This window comes from Natator depressus, chromosome 13 (assembly GCF_965152275.1).
Source record: "Natator depressus isolate rNatDep1 chromosome 13, rNatDep2.hap1, whole genome shotgun sequence".
NCBI lineage: Eukaryota > Metazoa > Chordata > Testudines > Cheloniidae > Natator > Natator depressus.
The window spans coordinates 2,369,484-2,383,740 of record NC_134246.1 but is presented as its reverse complement, the minus strand read 5'-3'; the positions used below and the strand labels follow the sequence as shown (position 1 = coordinate 2,383,740).

Sequence of the window (14,257 nt, the reverse complement as noted above, 5' to 3'; positions counted from 1 at the left end):
TATTTATGATACCGTAGCTGTTTAACCTGGTGCTTAAGGGATTGCCCTCTGGTAACTTCTGATTCCTGATTTAAAAGCTTCAGCAGAACCTATCCGTTTCTGTCGCCATATCAGTTTACCGCGTTACCAACAAACTGTCAAAACGAGGTTGTCGCTAGTACTTTTAACGGGGATTTTTTCTGAGAAGCGTTACAGGTTCTGTCTACACTACAAAGTCAAGCAGGCTGTGGACACCAATGTGAAAACTCCCTGCTGTGGTTTAGTGTTGCAGTGTGGCTGTATGACCTAAGCGTATTTTAATCTCATTCAGTACTTGAGTACAATTCCAGCCTACACTACAAGTTGATACTGCATTGATAACAGTGTTATAAACAGGTTCCTGCTCTGACTGATTTTGTATAGTATAGATGGGGGAATTAGCTAGCATGCTTCCTTGAAAGTAAACAAAAGTTTTGTTCACTCTGGTCAGGAAAATGGTGCTAAAACCTTAATAGCAGCAACAGTCATGTTTCAACACTGCTGGTAGCTATAGCTTTAATCAAGTGGCCAGGGTGTTTAAATGTAAGCTTCCAAAATACTGTATTCTTGTCCCTTCATTGATACAAGATAAACAGAACCAGCCCCATAAAGACACACACAAGAGAATGGCCTTTTTATCCATTTGCTCAGACATACTCCATATATGTGTAGGCAGAAATTAAAAGTACATCCAGATCCATGTTGAGAATTGGAGCTTTGTGATCTACCCTGGGCTTCAGCCTCTGAGGGAAAAAGTGCAAGTTCAAGGCAGACAGTTCAAACGTTTTTAATAAACTTCATTATAAAAAAACCCTTTCATCTTGGACTTAATTCTGTAAGACAGTGGAAAAGCTAATTTAACAGAGATGAGCTGTACATTTCCTAATGGCACTTGATATTTTACAATTTAAAACCTTGTTTTATATAAAGCCCAAAAATACTCCTATAAAAAGAGGTTATTCACTGTGTGTAAAAAAAAAAAAGTGCTAGAAAGTTTCTTTAAAAAAATAATCCAGCTGTAAGGAGGGGAAGCTGCTGGCCTTGACAGCTGTGGCTGTAGGAATGGAAGTTGGGAACTTGTGCTCTAAAAGTGCAGCATGGAAAAGGTTGAGTTGCATCCCTGGAAAAAGAAAAAAGATGCTGACTCCCTTCCACCCCAGCTACAGTAGAAGAGAAATTCCAAGTTGCTGCTTTCGGAAAGGGGTGCTCCCAGCCTTTGGACCAAATACTGCCCTCGGAGGTCCCACTCCTGTGTATTGGAACCCGAGTGCAGAATTTGTTCCACTGGTGACAAAGTTCACCCTGACTTGAAGAGGATCCTCAGCCTGACTTTGCCATAGCTGTGAAGGCCACTGTAGCTTTTCCTCCAGCCGCAGGTTCAGAGCTTGAATACTTCGAGGGGTGAATCTGGGTGGCTTCCAGAAGTTCCCTGCACTCTCCCTCTTGTCACCACCCAGTTTTTGAACCTACACTAAGGCAAATTTCATTTTTTTTAGTTAAATATCCATGTTAAAGTAAAATATTGATACAAATGTTACAAAAACTTTCTAAAACAGCTCCTAGTTATTAGGGAAAACTACAAAAAAAAATCAAGAACTTAATGAGGCACTAAAAAGGGGGTGGGGAGAACTCATAAGCTCAAGACATGAGGCTTCCAGCATAAGCAATCGAATCTGCTATGCAGACTTCAACATTCAGAAAGAACCTGAATTTCAACTCTTTCTCCAAACTTGCCAAAGGCTACATCTCTCAGCAGGATGTGCTGGTGAATTCCACAAGTGGAAACCTTAATGGTACATTACCTTGAAAAGGAACAACAAAATGCAGAAAGAAATTGGGTTTGTTGGTGCAGATGCCAAATGTGAACTGGTCTTTTCAACTGGATATTTAATTTAACTGGGACCCATTCTCTGAGTGACATGTTGTGGTATTCCTGTACTGCAGAAATTGTTTCACACAGAGCTTTCCCTTTATCATCTCAGCATATCCTATACAATAGACCTGTTCTGATTTTATAGCATTTTCAGGGTAAGATGCAGTGCCTGTGCTAATCATTAAGAATACAGCAATGGAGTGGAAGAATTTGTTAAAATATGCTTGTCTTAAAAAATAAGGAAGTTCATATGCTTTCACTTTGAGGGTTGTGCAACTGTCCTGTTTAATAAATGAAAATAAAAGCCCAAATTCTCTAAGTTTTCTTCTGTCAGGCTTTACGTTTCCTGCTCACTTCCACTGGTTTCTCTTGCTGCATGTTGTGAGAACATAATTTAAAATGATTTCCATGTTTTCCAAGTTTTGTGTGCACTTTGTAAATGCGGCTGGTGGGAAGCAAGATTGCATGGGTGGGAGAGGGACATATACAGCATACAAAAGAACTGAGCACCTGCTGTCATGTATGAGGAGATACGGCTCAGATTTTTTTCTTAAGACTGTACATATAGTTTCAAGTACCCTATTAGTAACATAGGAAGCAAAATGTACTTTCAGTTAGAAAACTAAAAAAATCCCAAGTAGTAAATTCTTGTGTGTTCTTCATTTTGAAGGTCTAATATCCTTGGTGATCAACTCAAAGGGTTTTGCTGAACCTGCCTTTATAGAGAGGCGAGGAAGTGTATAGTAAGAAGCAGTCTATGCAAGTGTGGGGAAGAGATGGCTCTGGGTATTTAGATGGGATGGTTGTACATTAACAAACTGCTGTGGTAGGTAAGAGCTCTCACCTTTGCTGAGGCTGATGGAATGAGAATCATGCCAAAACAGTGTGACTCAGAGCACAGCTGGATTCTAAACAAAGGTTCTGGTTTGCAATCTGCTGGCATCCTCAAAGAGTAAAGCAAGCCCAAAACAAGATGAGGAAATGGAAGTCACTCTATAGATTTAAGGTAGACAAACACAAAATCATTATTGGGCAGTATAGTGAGAACCTGGGACAGATCTAATAACATTGGAAAAACAGGTCCAGGACTGGAAACGAGGGTGTCCTGTGAAAGGAAAGAACGCTTAGGTATTATTACTGACAGATGTCTTACCTAGTGCTTTTTCATCTATTGATTTCAAAGCACTTTACAAAGGAGGGAAGTATCCTCATTATACCCATTTTACAGATAAGGAAACTGAGAGAGAGAGAAGTGATTTGCTTGTGGTCACCCAGCAGGCCAGTGGTAGATCTGCAAACAACTCAGGTCTCCAGAGTCCTAATCCAGTGCTCTATCCACTAGGCAACACTGCCTCTCAGCACAGTATAAAAATCAAATGAGCGGTATTCAGAATCCCAGGTATCAGCCTTCTCAGTGCAGAGATTAAAATATATGTCAGAGGGGATTAAAATGATGCAAGTGGCTGTAGGAGCAGAGATGAAGAAATATTGACCAGCTAGGATGGAAAGACCTTTTTAATGAAACAGTCCTGTGCAAACCATTTCACTATAAGCAGGTTCCACTCTGTTTTGTGGGAGAAGTGCATTTATAGTGTGTTAGGGAGATTAATCAATTTGTACAGTAATCTGTTTCCAGGATAGAGCATTCTGGATACTAGGCGCCTGATTGGTGCAGGATTTGTGTATGCAAGCCCAATAAGTCTAATAACTGTTGTAATTTAAAGAGACTTGGGGTAACAATGTTGGACTATGGGCATAATTACTGAGATCATTACGGAGAAGAAAACCACCTACAATCTGGGTCAACTGAAAATTATTATCAAAATGTGGTTAAGGGGGAACCTGAAGAGCAATTAACTACCAAGAGTCAGCCCATGAGAGAATCAGTGGGTCTGGAAGGGAGTAAAAGGGATGACCAGAGTGTAGGAAGACTGGGAAAGCATCTTAAATGATTTTTTTGCACCAGTCTTCATCACAGAAAACTATGGGAAATGCCTTCTCCAGGATTTTATTTTTCCAGGAAGTGAAGGTGAAGAAGCAATGTCAGAAAGGAGTGATGGGGAAACTCCAGAATGAATTACAGTAAGTCACCTAGAGAGCTGCTGTTCACCTGTCAGTACTGAAGGAATTAAAAGAACAAAGAGCTGTTTCCAAACAGAAGTAATCAAATCTACCATCTACTTAACCTGGAAAAGAGGATGAACACTGAGGTGATTTTCCAACATTATTCAGGTTAAAGAGCAGGCCCTATTATGAGGCACCCAAGAAGGACGTAGCAAAACCAGGTAAGTCACTAACATAGTGGGAGATGAAATTCAGCATAGACAAATGCAAAGTAATGGACATTTTCTTTCTATTTACACTACCTGCACACAGAAGGGTTCTTGAACCAGCTGTAACCCCTCAGGAAAAAGATCTAGGTGAGTGACATTCTCCCAGTTCTAGAAATCTGAGCCTGGGGAGGACTAGGAAGCCCACCTCCTTGGCAGTGCAGGGTTATTCCTTACTGTATGTATACTAAAATTGAGCCAGTTTGGTCTGAAACATCTTAACTTCCATTGGGAGACTGACGTCCTTCCTGCAACCAAAACTTTCCCTTTTATTTATTTAACCTTATTTTCCCCTGTGTACTATCCTCAGTAATTCCTCTCTCTCTCTCCTAGGTCTTTTAAATTTGAGGGTCATTACATGGTGTCTATTTCTATTAATTTCTTTTTTAAAATGAACCCCTCCAGCCACTTTCCCATTTTAATTGCTTTCCTCTGAAACTCAATTTGTCTATGCCCTTCTGGTATACAGTGGTGTCCATAAACCATACAGTATTCTAGGACACAGCATGATCAGACATGGTGCAGGGCTGAAGTCAAGAAGTTGATTCATGGGTTCTATCACTGAGCAAGCCAAATGTAGATTCTTAAAAGGCACTTCTGAACTTTTGATGTTGACTTTAACCTCTGTCTCATTATCCCTATTTTATATACGGAGCAAATGATATTCAGTTGTAAGTGGCAGGAGACATACGGATGTAAACCACTACATACATGCCAGTATAATTATTACAGATGAGGTCTTCCCAGTTATAGATATTGATTCCTCTTATGAATTGATGCTTTGCTTTATCCAGTCTAAAATCCCACAGTTTTTTTGTCACATTTCTTTGTAAACATACATCTAACTTGCTGTCCTCTATCACCCCTTTAGTCTTTTTCACAATATTGCTTTCCAAATATCTCCTCTCCAATTTATTTCCCCCAAGATGTTTTAACTTGCATTTGTCCTGCATGAATCTCATTTAGCTATTTCCCGTCTATTTAGATCTTTTGCATTATTTCTGTGTCCGCAATGGTATTTGCAACACTTGGCATTTTAATCTTATCTGCATACTTAGTGTCTGATCCTATATCCATTGAACTCAATAGGACCTGTTATGGGTCAGGATGAATCTTTGCATCAAGTTCCTAATGTAAACAGTTGGTTTGAGTTCCAGACTTGCTTTCCATTAATATATTCCCTAATGTTGGTTAATCATTTTATATATGAACATGCTTGTAAACTTGCTTGCTAGAATAGCCATGGAAAGCAAACCAAGTGGTGCAAAAACTAGTTAAATGAATTCCATTGATTCTTTGAGAGAGTATTTGTAGAAAATGGAGGCATTTGCCTGGCTGTAGACTTGGCTACCCCGAAGATATTTCAGTGAAAACCTCTTCTCAAAGTACAATGAAGGCAAAAAAACACCAAAAGAGAATCAGATGCTAAAAATATAGAGATGAGGAAAAATTATGGCGGCACTGCATAAATCTAAATAACGCTTTCCGTTTTGATCACCTCAAGTTTCCCATTTTTGCTTTTGTTTTAAAAAATATATATATTAAAAAAAAGACAGGAATCAGACTTAAAGTGAAAGTGTGAAACTAATTTGGAAAGAGAAAAATAGGAGACATGACTGAGGTATTTAAAAATAATGAATGGTTAAGAGAAGACCAGCTGAGATCCCCCTATTTACTGTTTCAAATAAAAAGAAGGCACTTGCTGAAATTTGAAAGGCAACATTTGAAAATGGATAAAAGGAAGTACTACTTTTAATCCATGGAAACTCATTTTCACAGGATATTGCTGAGGTAAAAACTTACACTGATATGAACGAAAGTAGCATTTGCAGTTTCACTGGCTAAATTTTAAGTGACAAGGTCTATCACTCCTTATGTTTCAAGGTTTAGCTGGTTCACCAGCTGGGGTTAGGAAGACATTACTAAAAACTTATAGGAAATCCTTGAGTAAAGTGGAGGAAGAGCCAGGCCGCTGAGCAAATGAAACAGAACTAATTGTGCGCTGTGGGTTTGAGACAAATGGCTGAAGATAAAAGCAAAAACTGTGTCAGCTGAAGTGAAGAGGGAAAAGAGAATGCAGGGGGACAGTAACTGACTTCATTTACGGAGTTACGATAACAGGACAGAGGTAGGTCTCTATTTTGGGGGGTTTGTAAAGAGAGATGTGGGTAAACTCCCTGGGTTATCTTAGCCTGTTATGCTCCTACATGCTTAGGTATGAAAAGCTGCATGTCTGTGTTCACAGATGTGCATTAAAATACAGCTGGATTTAACATACCCAAGATTATGGGCTACTGAGCATGATGTGAAGAGGAGACTATGCGGAGCCGATCAGACTAGGAGTCCACTGACCCTTAAAAGTCTAACCTTTTTGCTATCAGTAGGTGGAGATCCCACAAAGGAGAACTCAAAGGCTGTAGATGATGAGTAGCAAGGGAAGTGGAACCCAGGGTTAAGGGGGTATGGCAGGAGAAAAGAGGAATAAAAAAGGCCCACAACTCCAGGCTGGAGGAGAGGAAGGGGGACTGTAATCCCAGAGACCTCAGCTATTGTTAGGACAATTAGTGTTGGGGAAACAGTTCAAATACAGTGACTAAGTGTAAACAAAACTAGGGCCAGTTTTGTTTTCTCCTGACTCCTGCATGCTATCACCCCACTGTGGAGGTCAAAATGTTTCTCCTGACGCTGCTTTGTGGATCAGCCAGGAGGGCACTGACCCTGGCAAATGGTGGCAGAAAAGATGTCAGCTCATACACTGTCCTTCATCTCCATGCCTAACCTATGGAGCAGAAGCCCAGAGATCACTCCCAAACCTGGGTCTCCTGTATGACAGCACTTGATGCTGCCAGCTACTAGCTCTAAACCTTGCTTTTTTGCGTGCTTTGGTTTCCAATATAGAGGCAGGATCTGTGTGGTTGTGGTGTTTTTAAAAGGGCTCACTTCATACACCACGAAAGTGAGCCAGATGTCTAAGTTGCTCCATCCCCCTCTGACACATATGGGAAGTCAAAGGGAATGTGCAAAGAACTACCATTTAAAATGGCAGAGGCTGAAGTAGTCCAAGTCAGTTTATTTTCCCCATGGGGGAAAAATACGACAAGTGAAGAAGAGAAATCAGTGCAACCTGACTTCATTGTGTAAACAGGTATTCTAGCTACACCAGATACAAAACCGATGTACACTGGTGTGTCCTATTTTTGTAATGACGGAAAGAGACTCATGTTGTGTTTTTAAAAAAAAATTCACTGGAATGAGTCTAATCTGATGGCTCTGCAAAAAGAAATGAGGTGCTCTGCATCCATCGTGTTGCTGCTATCATCGCTTAACACTGATGCAAAATGGCATGAGCTGTGTAGGTGATGGGATGGGGGTAACGGGGAAGGACAGCTCTTCTCCTGTCTGTTCCAAATGGGATAGGTCTCTGGACTTGCCCCTCCTCTTGATTCACCTGCAGGTACTGGCTGTAATGCCAGGATTGCAATGTGGTAACACAAAATGGAAGTTGGACTCTTCAAAAGGTTAGTCCAAGTCTGCCCAAGCTGAAACAGCCCCAACTCCTCAGATTCAATCCCTTCCCAAAGAGGAACAAGGCTCCAAAACCTCAGGGAAGGTCAGTGCTAAGTGTGGCTCCCGATTCACAGATTAAAAATTAGAAAAAAAAAATACAGCTGAAACCTTTTCACTCTAGAGGACTGGGACATGCACAGGGATATCTGCTGTTCCAGTCTACAAGTGCTCCCTCCAGACACCAGAATCGTCCTGTCTGAAACAGCTTTCAAAAGCTTTCACATCCCAGCAGAGAAGTACAAGAGTTGTGCATTTTTAGGGCTCTCCGAGCAAGTATTAGCGGAAGACCCGCTAACCAGTGCCACAGTCACCTTATTGGAATGCCTGGTGGAAACGTGGCAGGGTGGTTGTGCTCAAGCTGGAGGTGAAGACAGGGGGTAATGAATGAAGGGGACCAAAGTTCAGGGAGCCTCCAGCTCCGGGAGATTCTTGAGGTTGAGGTTGCAAAGTGGTAAGCAATGGCTGGGTTTCCCCCTGTGAGTAGCCCATGACCAGCCCCCCTGATGACACAGGTGGGTTACATGGAGGAAGATTCAGGGGGAGGAAGCCCAGAAGATGAGAAAAATCCATGTTAGCAGCACAGAGAGCCTCTGAAAGGTTAGCAGGGCTCTTGGAAAGCAGAGTCTCGTCCAGAGTTACTGGCTGAGGTGAGGAGGACTGAGGCTCACCAGATGAGAGAGACAGACTGCCAGGAAGCTCTGACAGAAAGCTCTCCACCTCTGCTTTGGGTAGTTTCTCAGGTAAATATGAGGTAGATCCGAGCTGGTACTTCGGAGGAGGTTGTGGTGGGGAGGAGATAGGAGAAGAAGATTCCAGAGGATAACTCATTCCCATTGGAAGAGAGTTGGGAACCAAAGAATGGGGCATCCCTGAACTTGGCATAGCTTGGAGGTGTGTACTGTACATGCCCATAGGCAGCATGCCAGGAAAGCTCTTACCACTCATCATGTCTCTGGATGCCATACATAAAACTGGACTCAACTCTTCTTTCACTGCTACAGCTGAGCTGCAGCTTAGGAGACCCAACATGTCAACTGGCTCTGTCTTGATCTTCAGCAATTCTTGGGAGTGGCTCTTCTTCATGTGCCTGGTCAGGTGGTCCTTCCGCCCAAACCTCTGAGCACAATACTGGCACAGGAAGTCCTTCCGCCCTGTGTGCACCACAAGGTGTCTCCGCACATCTTTACGTGTGTAGAAGCGTCTGTCACAGTGATCACACGAGTGCTTCTTTTCCTTTGCTCCACCAGATGCCCTCCTGGAATGAGCCTTGAGGTGTTCCAGGAGGACCTGAGTGTTCTCAAAGGTCTGCAGGCACACTTTGCAGCTCAGATCACCACTGGCAGCTGCATGCATAGCCAGGTGTCGCCTGAAGCCTAGTTTGGTGTTGTAGTTCTTCCCACACTCAGGGCAGTGGAGGGCTTCCTTGTTGGGGTCATGAGTCTGCAGGTGATTGCGGAGATGGTCCTTCCGGTGGAACATTTTCTCACAGTACATACACTGGTGAGGTTTCTGGGCAGAGTGTGTGGCCATGTGCCTTGTGTGAGGAAAACAGAGAAGGAAAGTTAGGGTAGTGTTCAACCCACAGCACAGTAAGTGCTGCTTTTGCAAGCTCTCCCCCTGCTCCCTCCAAAACTTTTTTGTTTAAAATCTCGTGTGAAATTTTAGCTTTTTAAAGGGGTTGCATTGACAGCACTAGAAGCACAAGTCCTCCATCCACAAAACCAGTAAAGGATCATGGGCAATAGCATTTCAAACTTCCCTCACAATGCCCTTTAAGTTGTTTCAGTCCTGACAGAAGGCATCACATCTACACAAGTATACTTTAGTCTTCCATTCAGTTCTTGCCTTCTCTACTGAGCCTGCCAACCAGGGTAACTAGCTAGGGCCAACTTTGGTAGTTTTTGTGTTGGACACTTGTCTACTGGGGACTGGAGTGAGACCAGCAGCGCATTTCAGCAGCAGCCAGCAGAGGGTGGTAACCTTTTGTCACTACCAATTTGGGTTGAATTCTTACTTGAAACTCAGATGGATTTTCTTTACCCTCTCAAACCTTGATCCATCCAGCCTATCTTCACAGTGAACTTATTTAGCAAATTTAATGATCCCATCCCATTCTTCAGCACCAAAGTCTGGCTCTTCATGGCTGACTACTAAGTGGGAGAGAAATGGTCTTTGTGATTAAAGCACCAGACAAGGATTTGAGACCTGAATGCTATTCTTGGCCTTCTACTGTTTGCTTTGTAAGATTAACTTGTGTGCCTCAATATCCTCATCAATAAAACAGAAAATACTTATCCTGGGCCTTAAATTTTAAAGTAATGTGAGGTCTTCAGATGGAAGGGGCTAAAGAAATTCGGTAACACCGGCACTTTACTTGCAAGGTAACAAAGATTTTCCCTCCTCCACCCTGTCACTAGATATGACAAATCCCCAGTGTAGTGGGATTCTCCCTGTCCTATGAGGGGAGAGAACTGTTAATTAGAGGCACTGAGCATAGTCACCTACCTATAGAGCTTGTACTTGGATGCAAAGGCCTTCCCACAGTGCAGCTGAGGGCAGTTGTAAGGTCTCTGCTCCGTATGAGTGAACGTGTGAGTTCTCAGCTTGTCCACATTGGTAAAGGAGGTCCCAGAAATTTCACATTGGCACTTGCCTTGACTTTCAGCCTCTCGACCCCTTTGCCTGGGGACTAATTTCCAGCCTGTCTCCTCCTCCTCCTGCTTTGCATCTTGAATCCAGGTAGGAACACTGGTAAAAAATGCCGTCATGGCAGGCCTAGTAGAACAGGGCCATGTTAAGCAGAACTCGTACCTGTTGGTGACTTGCTGTTACACTGTCCCAGTATAGCTGGAACCTTTGCAATGATATGACTTTAACAGCAAGAAATCTTCATCTGAAACAACAGAACAGGCGGGGTGAGGGTACTGCATCATTCTAGCTGCACACCCAAATGGGTACAAATATACCTTAGCAACAGCCTGCATGAAGCCACTCATATTATGCTGGTCCACTGACATAAGAAATTCTCATCTGTTTCCCTGGATTACATTTTGTTCTGAATAAACACAATACAACATGGCCTGGTACAAGGGATTGGTTTGAGAGTGCTTCCACTCTGGTAAAATCTGGATGGGAGATTCACCCTGCTAGCCAATCATCCACTCTGTGAGGAGAAATGTTCCTAATAGGCTGGAGCATTCTTAGCACAGAGGGCTACCAAGGAGAGAGAGAAAGTTATCCTCCAGTCTCAGGTCACCTTCTCACCAGTCCTCTTCCTCCCTTAATGTCATGGGGGTCCTAAAGGCACTTGTACTAATTTTTTATGAATAAAATGAGGTGAGGGTTAGAACTTTCCCACGTAACAACCATTATCTGATCACATAACAAACTACTGTATTAAAAGTAGTCATTGCTGCCTGGTGAATTCATTTCCTCTGAACATAGTGGCTGGTCATGCCTCTACTCCTGTAAGCTTGTCATCTTTTTCTCATCTGCTTCTTCAAGCTAACATCCCCTCATCATCCTAGTCCCTTTCTTCATATATTTCACTCTTTTGATTTGCTCTTGGGCTTTGCTGGGCTTCCCTTCTTGCATCATCTGTCGCAGAAATTCTACAATTCAATTATTTATTATTTTTGGTATTCTACAGCTGCCTAGCAGTTGGGTGAGCTGACAAAAGCAGCTCCCGTAGAGCAAATATGTGTTTCTCTAAGTGGGTCAATAAGACAAGCACATATGACTCTCTGAGGGAGGCTGATGTAGGCTGCCTCTGTTTCAGAGTTTGACTAGTCTTAGAATTTTCTTTCCACCATACATGGAATTGTTCCTGGCTATCTGGATCAACAAGCCTGCTGTAATGACAGACAGCCCCCCTTTTATAGTCTGACCTGATCTTATACATCATCATGGGCAGTCAAAACATCTGCTTTTCAGCAAAACTACACATTTGACAGTATTCTTATGGATCTATGGATTTTCTGGTTCCTCTTGGAGGGTTTCTGCTAGTAGATTAAAACTCTCATGGATTTCTCTCTACAGCTCTAATAGGAGATTTGTCTCCAATCTGTCCCCTCTTTTGCCTTCACACTGTTGCCTGTACATCTCCACAACCTCATGTGGCAGGGAAGGGTTAACTTGAATGGCTGTTTTTACCAAAGTCACAGTGGAGTATATCCTCCTCCTTTAAATTTAGCAACATGAGAAACTCTTCTTAAAATAGCATCAAACTCTCTAACCCCTTCTCAATGATTGCATATGAGGGAGGAACTTTGTACCCACACATCAACAGCAGTGCCAGATGTGGGCCAGATCTGCAGCCAGGAAGGGAAAGATCCAGTCCTTCTGTTAAGACAGAGCCCCAGTGAACATTATAAATAGATGAGACAAGAATGGGCCCTGGATACAGGATGAAACCATGACACTACAAGTAGTTCCCTCAGACAGGATGGAAAATAGTAGGGATGGGAGGACTCCAGGAGAATTAGTATCTATAAGCATGTTTTGAAGTCATACTAAGAAAGAGAATTTGTTTTTATATAGCTTGAAAACTTTACCAGACATCTATTAGACAGACAGAGAATACAAAAGAAGCTAAGGTACCCCAATTCTAAAATCCAGTAGCAATGTGCTGGTCCCCCCTCCTCTTTCCCAATGTGTTCAGGAATCCCACATTTCATGTCAGCTACTGGTTGGCAGGTGTCCCATTATTTTATCTTCATGAAGATATTTACACACTATAATTGTCAAAAAGAAGGTTGAAAGATGACAAACTAAACTGACTGAGCTCTTTAAGTCCCTCACAAAAGCATTTTCTCCAGCTCTTGAATAATTTTGTGCTCTTTTCTGCACCCTCTCATTCTTAAACATCCTTTTTAAAATATGCACAACAGAACTGTCTGCAGCGTTCTAGTATCTGTCTCACTAATGCTGTATACAGAGGTAAAGTAGCATCCCCTTACTCCTAGTCATTATACCTTGTTTATACATCAAAGGAATGCATTAGCCCTTTTTACCACAGTATCACAGCAGGGCTTATGTTGTTTGCTTGTCCACTCTCGACCCTGAATCCTTTTCAGAGTCACTGCTTTCCAGGACACAGTTCCCCACCATTCTGTAGGTATGACCTGCATTCCTCGTTCTTAAATGTACACTTTACTCTGGCTGTATTAAAAAACACAGTTTATTGAAATGGGGCCAGTTTAGCAACCAATCCATACTGCATTGTGTGGCAGCCGTGTCTTCCTCCGGATTTACCACTCCACCAATTTGGGTGTCATTAGAAAATTTTATCAGTAATTTAGCAGTCGCTTCCACATCATAGATGAAAATGTTGAACAGCATCGGACCTAGAACCGATCGCTACAGAACCCCATTTAAAACACCTCCAGCCGATGATGATTCCTCACTGACAAATACCATGAAGCTATCAGTTCTTAATCCATTCAACATGTGATTTACTGATCTTGTATAGTGCTTTTTTTAAAAACTGAAATGCCACGCAGTTATAAGTTAAATGCCTCACAAAACTGCATATATTACATCTTTATTAATAACTACTACCTCCCTCACCATGCCTATCTAGTTACCTTCATCAACTCAACTCCTTCCTCCCTTCTCCCAAAGAACGGAATCAAATCTGACAAGGCCCATGTCCCATAAAACCATGTTGAACGTTGGCTGGCATTTAATTATATTCCTGTTCTTTATCATTTACACCGCCGACCCCATGACCAGTGTCCCGGACTGGTGGCCGGCTGACCAGCCCCTCCGTTACCACCTGCTCCTCTTGCACAGCGGGCACAACGTCTGGGAGAGGCCAAAGGGCAGAACTGAAGCGGGGGCTGCGTGGCCGGAGATCCGACAGGCAGCCCGCGCTGGAGCGGAAGAACGGACCCCGGGGCGAGCGGGACGTGAAGGCTGGCCACGGCGGCGGGGGGCCGGGGCCGTCCGCCGAGCCGCGGGGCTGGGGCCAAGGTCGGGCTCCGGCGAGCCACGAGCTCTCTGCGCCCCCGGCCCCGCCGCAGCCCGGAGTCCAGGCCCACCCCGGGCGGAGCGGGACCAGGGCAGCGGCGTGGAGGCAGGTTCCCCGGCCCGGGCTCGCCGCAGGCCGGCGGGGCTCTCGCGCCGCCCAGGGAAGGGCCGGGGCTCCACGGCCCGGGCTCGGGGGCAGGAGGCGGCACCGGCTCGGCGCGCGGGGCTCCCCGTCCGCCACAGCCCCGCGCGGGGGGGTCCGGGCTGGCCCCGGCGGCGCCCCTCCCCCGGCTGCCGCCGGGAGCCGCCCGCTGGCGGGGGGCGTGGCTTGGCAGGCTCCTCCCCGGTCCCCGCACTCACCCCGTTCCCCCGGGCCCCGCCAGGCTCGGCTCCGGCTCAGGCCCCGGCGGCCCCATTGTGCGGGGCATTGTGGGAGTGACGCCGCGCTCGCTCGCTCGCTCGCGCTCCTCCCGCCTCTATGGTGCCCTCCCCCCCCCAG

The 14,257-nt window shown here is 44.2% G+C and overlaps 1 protein-coding gene across 1 annotated transcript; it reads right to left on the bottom strand.

Moving 5' to 3' along the window:
- Nucleotides 1-682: 682 nt before the first annotated feature.
- PLAGL2 (PLAG1 like zinc finger 2) lies at nt 683-14,236 on the bottom strand. The gene is made up of 3 exons (XM_074969744.1): nt 14,119-14,236; nt 10,294-10,681; nt 683-9,322 (listed from the first exon to the last, which is right to left on the bottom strand). Exons 2-3 carry the CDS (start codon nt 10,554-10,556, stop codon nt 8,101-8,103), a joined length of 1,485 nt encoding a protein of 494 aa, XP_074825845.1. The 5' UTR covers nt 10,557-10,681; nt 14,119-14,236; the 3' UTR covers nt 683-8,100.
- Between the last annotated feature and the right edge of the window lie 21 nt (nt 14,237-14,257).